The 8,932-nt window shown below is 52.0% G+C and overlaps 1 protein-coding gene across 1 annotated transcript in view; it reads right to left on the reverse strand.

Moving 5' to 3' along the window:
- The window catches only part of Fignl2 (fidgetin like 2), a 22,315-nt gene extending 13,453 nt beyond the window's left edge, over positions 1-8,862 (reverse strand). Inside the window, exon 1 of the mRNA XM_019208083.2 lies at positions 7,219-8,862. Coding sequence (XP_019063628.1) covers positions 7,219-7,351 — 133 coding nt within the window. The 5' untranslated portion in view covers positions 7,352-8,862. The remainder of the gene's footprint in view (positions 1-7,218) is intronic.
- Positions 8,863-8,932: the final 70 nt, after the last annotated feature.

Raw genomic sequence — 8,932 nt, forward strand, 5'->3', positions numbered from 1 at the left:
AAACTCAAACCTCTGGCTTCACCAACCGACCCCTCCTGGGTCTTCCCCATAGTAGGAAATGGTAGCTTCATCCTTTCCAGTTGCTCAGGCAGAAATCTCAGTGTCATCCTTAGCTTCTCTCTCCCTCACTTCAGGACAACACACCCAATTGACCTTGTGTCTGAAACAAAGTATTACCACCTCCAGGGCTGTCTCTCACCTGAGTAGCAGCAAGGGCTTCTTCCAATCTCACCTCCCCTTTTCTACAGTGTCTCTCTGTTCTCAACACAGTAGGACCTTAGAACACATGTCTGATGGTCATTCCTCCACCCGAGAATGTCAGTGGCTTGCACTACACTCAGATTAAAGCCAAAGTGTCACATTAACTGACCAGGTCTTGACAATCTGTTCCCATTACCCCTGGACCTCAGCCACCATCATTCTCCCAGACTCCTCTGTTCCCCTTCAGCCACAGTGGCTTTCCGGCCTTTCCTCCCACACCAGGCTCCCTCCTGCCTCCTGCTCGAATGCACTCTTGCTGCACTATGTGCCAGGAGCATTCCCACAGCTCATTTCAGTTCTCTGCTCAGCGGCCGCCTCAGACATTGTCCCCTCCAACCTGACGTTCTGGGTAGTTAGTACTCCTTCTCATCTGACCTATTTTGTGCTTTCTTGTCTGTGTACCCACCAGAAAGTTCCACAAAAGCGAGGACTTTGTTTTTGTTCACTGCTTTAACTCAAGTACCTAGGACAGTGCTTCACACACAGTAACTTCTTAATAGACCACAGGATAGATGGTAGGATGGATGGATGACCAAAGAGGCTTGAAAAAGGCTTGAAATTGCCTCCATGTTCGAATAAAGAAAAAAAAATGAGTAACTCAAGGTAAGCCCACTTGAGATGGTAAGGGTGTTAAGAGGGGAAGCCAGGGAATTCCCTCAGGAATGGATGGGGAGGGGTGCCCTGAAGAGGAGTTTTTAATTTTCAAATCCAAGAAACTTCTCACTCCTGATGTGGCTAGAGCCCTAAGGCACCCACTCCAGCTCCCCGGGACCCCCACCTGGCATCCTCTCCTTCATTCTTTTTTTTGGGGGGTAGTCTCCCTTTCTCCCTTTCTCTGTTCTCCCCTCTTTGGAGTCTCTGCGGAAGAGGACAAAGGGGGCAATGGAATTCCCATCAAAAGCCTCAGGCACATGGTAAAGAGATCAGGGCCCTTGGGATCCTGCTTCCTGGAGGTAGTGAGGCCTCCCCGCCAGCCTGGCTCCTCAGTGGGATGGGGGTGTGGTGGGGTGTGAGCTGGCCCTGGCCTCCTCATATGTCAAACACCAAACAGCAGGAGGTCAGCCCAGGCCAAGCTGGCCAAGTGGACCCCATCTGGGCAGTGTGCGCACACGTGCTGGGGGGAGGGGACAGTGCAGAAATCCCTGCCTGTGTCCGCGGTCAGGGCCACAGCCAAGCTGTGACCATCTGTTGTCGTCTTAGCAGGCCAGGCCAGGCCAGAGTCCCGGCACCCTTGAGGAGTAAGCCTTCCCTTCCTCCCAGGCTTCTAGTGTTTGCAAAGAACTTTCATAGTTATCATTTGGTTTCATCCTCACTTCATCCCAACTAAACAGGGGTAACTCTCCCCATTTTATAGAAGAGGAAATGGAGGGTCTGAGAGGGATAGTTTTTCTCCCAAAGTCGTAACAGCTGGTAAGAGTGGGGTAGAACTCAGCCCATTGAGACACCCCAGCATTTACCAAGGTGCCCTTGTTCATGCTCAGAGGTCTCCAGGACTGGGCTTCTGGGCACAGACACTACTCAGCCCCTGGCTACTGCTCGGCTCCAGCCCAACCCCATTCCGTCCATCCCTACTAGGAAGCCTTCTTGGACTGACATCCTCAAGGAAGTTCCAAAGATGCCTCCAAGTCTTTAGGCAAAAAGGCACCCTTTCCTCCAGTGGGCACGGATCTCCCCTGTGGCCCAAGGAGCAGATAATCCTCTAACCAGGAGGACCCACACAGCATTGCCATCTGGGGCAACTCAGCAGACTGGGGAAGGGGCACAGTGTGGTGGGACGAGTCCTGCCCGAGGCCACACAGTTCCAAAGGGGCAAGGCTGGCATCTGCACCAAAGCAGGGGCTTCACTGCAACCCCGGCCTCTAATCCAAATGGCAGCTACTAGTCACGTGTGGCTATTCTCACTTGAATTCATTAAAGTTTAATAAAACTAAAATTCAGTCCCTCAGCAGCAGTGACCACGCTGCTTGATGGTCCTGTGCAGTCGTAGCAACATAGATCATTTCCATCACACAGAAAGTTTGGTTGGACAAGGCAGCTCTGATCCCAGCAAGAGCTTGGCTCTGCACCCAGGAAGGTTCCTGACATATCACCTACTGCAATCCTAGCTTTGTCTAGATCTTCCAGGACCTCAGGAGGAGTTTCTCAGGATTTACACTTCCTTCCTGAGGCTCCCCAGGTAGTTTTACAGCTACACTGGACCCCAGCTTCCCCTAAAACAGGAGAGAGTGTGGCATTCTGGGCCAACCCCCTCCCCCAGACCAGCCTGGAGAGCAGGAGAGGAAGGTAGGACAGGGCAGTTTGTCATCTGGCTGTCCTGTTTCCCTCCCCCATCCACTGCTCAACACCCCTCCCCCAACCTGGCTACCATCCTCATCCTCATCAAATCCCAAAGACAGATGGGGACCAGCAGAGAAGGGAAATGTGAACACAGTGAAAGCACTCTCAAGCGATAAGAGAGTCCGGGGGTCACAGCTGTGTCCCCTGAGGCCTGGACACTCCTTCATGTACGGTCTTGATGTCTAGCCAGGCAGACCTAGGCTAAAGCAAAGCTCAGTAAAGGGAGGGAGAGTTACTGGGCAATTTAGGAGGACATTTGGGAATCTGTAGGTGCTGGGTTACTCCAGCAGATTTAACCCCAGTGCAAACGCAATCGCTCATGTGGTCACTCACCCACCCATTCATTCAACACATATTCACCAAGCCCTGCCATGTCAGGATGTAAAGGACAACAGGTGAGCTCCCTAACCAGCTTGACCAGGTAGAAACATGGCTTGTTCTGAGATGCACGAAGATCCTTTGTCTCTTCCCAATGGACTGAGCAGGGTGGACACCCCAAAACCCCTCCCCACAGGCAGGCACACTTGCATGTCTGCATGCATGCGAGCACACAACACGCACTCCCAACTGCTGCTGGGAGCCCCTTCCCATGGCCTCTCTGGCCAACCACAGCACTGAAGGGTAAGTCCCACTGTCCAGCAGCCCCATGGAGTGTATTAGCACATTTGAACGGCTCAACCTGCAACCAACAAAGCCTGGGGCCTCAGAGCAGCAGCAGGAGGGGTGGGGCCTGTGGGGAGCAGTCCTTCCCTCTGCCTCCCAGGAGGAAGCTCAGGACTAGATTAAGCACTCTGGGGCAGAGGAATTTGGGAGCCCCAGCTCCAGCAGTGACTAAGCGATCCATAAAATCCCAATTTACACACTCACTGATCAAACAGCCTGTCTACTGCCCTGGGAGGGTGGGGACCTCCATCCGCCACCACCACTCCCCTGCAGAAGGTGCAAGATACAAGACATGGGCTCCCAATGTTTTATGCAATCCTACTTTAAGGGCTCAGGGACCTGCCTGTGCCCCTGTGATCTGTCCTGAGCTTCGCAGCCATTTTTGTTCACCTCCGAAACCCAGCTCTTTTTTTCCTCTCCTGCTACCCTGGGGCTGCCAGGCCTGACTTCAAACTCATCAGAGCTGCTAATCACTTTTCCAGCTCTGAAGCCCTGCTCTCCCCATGGCCTCTTCTTCCCCACAGCCTCACCCTGCTCTCCCTTGATCCTCCCCAGGTGCTTTTGCTGCTGAGGGATGCTCTAAGCCCTGTCCTCCCACAACTCTGTGCCCCCACCCCAGGCCAAGCAATACCTTGGAACACAGGGTAGTGTAAGACAGATTCTCTATCTCTAACCCACATCCCTGTGGAAGCCGAGGAGGGAGAATCAGCCTAGTTATTACCACGGTCCCTCCCACAAATAAAACACACTTTTTTTCTATATCCTGCCTAAATTTTGAGTAAAAGAAAACCATTCTGGTTAACAATCACTCTCTTTTAAAACAAAGAGAACCTGTGGGGGTTCCAGGTAATCAGCCACCCACCCCAGCAAAGATTTAGCAAAGCTTTCTCCCTCATTCTGTGGGAGATGGGCTGCCAGAGCAGCCAGAAGTTTTCACCCAGGCCAGGGAGGATAAGTGTGGGGCTGGCATTTGGTTGGAGGTCAGCAGAGCCCCCTGCCACACCCCTCTTCTGATGACTATTGAGCTATAGGGTGGACTTGCTCCTGGACCCTGGGAGCAAAGGACGGAACTGTAAACCTCTCTGTTTCCCAGAGGGCTCCAAAGGCAGACCAGGGCTGTTATCTGCCAGAGGCCACAGGTACTGGGCTAGGGGCTTGCTCTCCATCGTGGGAGGAGGGATTATTGTGTGAGCCCATCCCTCAGTACGACATACTCCTCTTCCTCTCTTCTTTTCTCAGCTGGACCCACTATGGACTTGAGTTAGATAGGAGTCTAAAGGCCAGCTTGAAAGACCGACCCAGGGCTGGGGTCTCTGAGCACACTCTAGCAAGCCAGGTTAAGCACTCCCCTCACTCCCTCCTTCATGGCTCATTTGTTGTAGAGTGAGCGCTGGCCTTGGATTCAGCCTCTGAGGTGTGAGACAAGAATCTGTGGGGGCCAGGGATTTAGCTCAGTGGTGCCACCACCTGCCTCACAAGCGCAAAGTCCTAAATTCCATCCCCAGTACCAGAAAAAAAAAAAGAATCTTCGGATCTGTTTCCTCCAGTGTGAAATGAGAAGAAGGACAGATCTTCTCACAGCTGGCCTGAGAGCACACTCACCAGACCGGCCAGGGCTGGAGCAAAACAGCAGGGCAGGGACCCAGGGCAGGCTCCAGCTGGGCTCCTAACAGGCTGGCTAGATGCTTCAGCCTGGGAAAGCCTCTGAGGCAGGGACTCTCCCAGACCAGAAGGACCCAACAACTTTGAAGAACAACTTCAAGGACAGAAGCACAGCTTCAGAGCTGCCTGCTGGACCCATAAGAGTATCACCCTGCAGGAGAGACGCCTGCCCTGTCCCTGACTGCCAGGCCATCATGATCTGAGTCCGAATCCCAAACCACAGCTTCCCAGGATGACCACCTGACCCTTGACCTCTCTGACCTATGTCTTGAAACATTTCTCACCAGCCTCTCCTCTGCCAATAGAGAAAGAGCCCCAGGCCCCTGCCAATCACCTCCCTCCCCTCAGTGCTTGTCACTTAGAAACTGCCAAGCACGCGTGTCCACTTCAGGTCTCTCTTGAGTGCCCACAGTATCCAGATCCAACTTCATCATAAGCCCCACTTTCACTGTCCTTGGAAATCTTAAGAGACTTGGGGATCTAGATGAGAATATGTAGAGTCCTCTGTGGTCCATAAAATCCTCACACTTAATGCCCTAAGAAACACCTTCACCTTCTCCTTCTAGAGTCCCTCTGCCTACCAAGGCTGGAAATCAGAGCTCCTGTGATTCCACCTCTTGGAGCCACTGCCTATCAAGGTGGTGGCTGAGTCTGGCTGACATTCTGACTTGCTGCGCCACAGCCTGCCCCACATCTGAACTCACTGCCTCTGCTCTCTGCCCTCCTGGCCATCAGGGAGCTTCACCTATCAGAACGCAGACGCAACCTCCTACCAACCACAGTGGGGAGGGGCTCAGTTTGTCCTTCCTTCAACCTCAGACCCAGCCATCCCCACCCTCCAAGCACAGTAGACCATTCTCTGGGCCACACAGTTCACAGCCTTTGCTCTGTCTGGTCCCTCCCCCCGGGCTCCACGTTCACCCTGCTCCACCGCTGGGGGTGCCCAGGCTGTTAGGTCACTTTGATTTAGCAAGTTCCAGAGACCTTGGTCCTGCCACTCAAATGCCTGAGAGTTGACGTCACTTGTTAACCTAGGCTCTGCATCCCTTCCCTGTTCAGCTGCCCCAGCCTATATCTATCTCCCTTTCTGCTCCCCTTTCACCCTGTCCTGCCCTCCCTCACCATCTTCCCTTGTGCAAAGAGCCTGGAAAGAGAAGCCCCTGGAGCGAGGCTGATCTATACTATTATACCAATTACTTTGTTTCAGGACAGTTGGCCTTCCACATCCTCTGATTCAGCCAAGCACAGATTGAAAATATTCACAGGAAAAACATGTGTCTCTTCTGGACATGTATAGACTTCCTTATTATTCCATAAATGATACATTATAATAACTACTTATATAACAGTAACATTTATATTATATCAGCTATTAAAAGTAGCCTAGAGAGCTGGGCGTGGTGGCGCATGCCTGTAATCAAGCACTTGGGAGGCTGAGGCAGGAGGATTGCTGGGAGTTCGAGACCAGCCTGGGCTTCATAGTGAGTTCCAGGTCAGTCTCAACTACATAGTGAGACCCTATCTCAAAAAAACAAAAAAAAAAGTAACCTAGAGATGGTTTAAAATATATGATCCAGGCTGGGCATGGTGGCACACACCTGTGATCCCAGCATTCAGGAGGCTGAAACAGAAGGATCTCTGAGTTCAAGGCCAGCATGTGATACATAGTGAGTTCAGGCCAGCCTGAACTCTAGTGAGACCCAGTCTCAAAAGTAAATAAATAAAATAAAAAGCACCAGGTATAGTGGTACACAGTTGTAATCCCAGCACTCAGGAGACTGAGGCAGGATTGCCAAAAGTTCAAGAGTTCAAGGCTAGCCTGAGCTACATGGTGAGTTCAAGACTATCCTGAACTACAGTGAGCTAAATGTGTGTGTATGTGTGTGTGTGTGTGTGTGTGTGTGTGTGTGTGTGTATTATATACACAGAGCAAGATATGCAAAGATGTTATGAAAATACTATACCATTTTGTATAAGGGCCTGGAGCATTCTTAGATTTGGGTATATGTGAGGGTCCTAGGACTAATCCTGTGAAGATATTGAAGGTCAACTATAAATCCTGTTTTGTTATTGCTGCTTTCTTGTGGTGCTGGGGATTGAATCCAAGCATTTCAGATGCTAAGCGTGAGATCTCTCACTGAGCAACATTTCTAACCCCTGCGCTTACTATTTTAAAAGATGATTTGCTTTTTCACTGCAGTGGAGCCCTGCACTCTGCCCCTCCTGGAGCCAGCTCCCTCATAGGGAGACAGCACAGCCCTGCACTGGGGTGTGGGGCAAACTCAACAAGCTTACATATGGGGTGGACACAGGTGCCTAGGGAAGGAGGTCTTCTCCTGTTCTCCCATCCTGTTGCAACACCACTGCCATCTGCAGCTGGCCAAGCTCCATATTGGGCCCCTCTTCGTGGGTCTGCCCTGGGACTCATTGTCCCTCAGGACTTGGCCCTGCAAGCCATGAGATGGAGAATAGGGTCAAGACTTTTTGCTGGACCTCTTTTGCAGGTGAGAAGCCTGTGGCCTGTTCCCAAAAACATTTGTTTGGTTGGGGATGCGGCTCTGTGGCAGAGAGCTTGACTAACATGCATGATGCCTTGGGTTTGATCCCACAGCACCAAAACACAATTTTTTTTCCATATACAAAATAAAAATATTTGGGTCTACAAAGGGAATGCATAACACTGGACCACAGTTCCACACATACTCATCAGGTGTCATGAGGCCACGGGTCTCAGCCCAACAGTCTGAGTCTCTTTGAAGGTCTCACATTGCCCATTGAACCAGCAGAGTAGGACTGGGGTTACCTTGAGTCCTGAGTGGCATGCAGCCTCCAAAATGCTTAGCCCCAAATATGCCCCCACCCTGTGCAAGAGGGCAGTGAAAGGCGTGCCTCCACAGGGCTGGCCTAACCGAAGGTGACAAAACAGGCCCAGGCAGCCCACCCAGTCAGCCCCAGGGCTGCCTCAGCCCCTCCCAGCCCTTTCCCAGCCCTGGGGGTGCTGAGCTAAGTCACTCAGCTATGCAGCCAGGCCGGTCCACCTGGGCTGTCCTCAAAGGGGGTGGCCCCCACACCTGCAGGACCACGAGACAGCAAGAGGAGAAATGAAGGCATCAGTAGACAGAACGGCCACAGCCTCTCCTCTGGCAGCTCCTGGGGGGTTCTCAGCACACATGGCACATGGCAGCTATGTAATCCTCACATGAAACTCAGAACAGTACTGCCATGTAACAGATGAGGAAACTGAGGCACAGATCACTAGGTCACTAGGTCACCAGGCTAGGATGGAGTGCCATGCGCCTGGATAGGCTGGCTCCAGATGCTCCTCTGCCTCCCATATGAGCAGAAGATGACACTGTTCCCATTTAACAGCTAAGATGAAAGACTTCTGGCTTCACAGAAGGACCTGGCCCTGTCTCAGAACCTGTGCATTGTCTATAGTGCTGAGCTCCTCATCACTAAGGGCATTCAGCATCAGAGGTGTCACTGCTGCCTGGCATGCTCCCGAGCAAAGGGAAGCACATCCCCTCCTCTCAGCAGTTATCCAGGGTCACCACACTCAGATGTCTACAAACATCCCTGTAAACCCTGCAAATTCAACCAGTCCCAACCTGACAGCCAAATATCTCTTCCCCAATCCCAAGCTGCCTTCTCCCTGCCACTGAGGCAGCTCCATCTTTCTCCTCAAGGGGCTCAGACCCCAGAACTCAGGCCTGTAGAGGGCTACAGCACAGAAGAGGGTGCTATGGACTCCATCCCACACAACACAAGTCAGCCTGAAAAAGAAGCCCCTTTCTAGGAGGGTCCTGTGCTGTGCTCTGAATGTCCCCTCCAAGACTCATGCTGCAACCTCACTGCCATTTTAACAGTATTAAGGGGTAGGACCTTTAAGAGATGATTATGGGGCTGGGGATTAAACTCAGTGGTTCCACCGCCTGCCTTGCAAGCACAAGGTCCTGAGTTCAATTGCCAGTACAGAAAGAGAGAGAGAGAGAGAGAGAGAGAGAGAGAG

This window comes from Fukomys damarensis, unplaced genomic scaffold (assembly GCF_012274545.1).
Source record: "Fukomys damarensis isolate Sample0158 unplaced genomic scaffold, DMR_v1.0_HiC HiC_scaffold_15, whole genome shotgun sequence".
Taxonomy (NCBI): domain Eukaryota; kingdom Metazoa; phylum Chordata; class Mammalia; order Rodentia; family Bathyergidae; genus Fukomys; species Fukomys damarensis.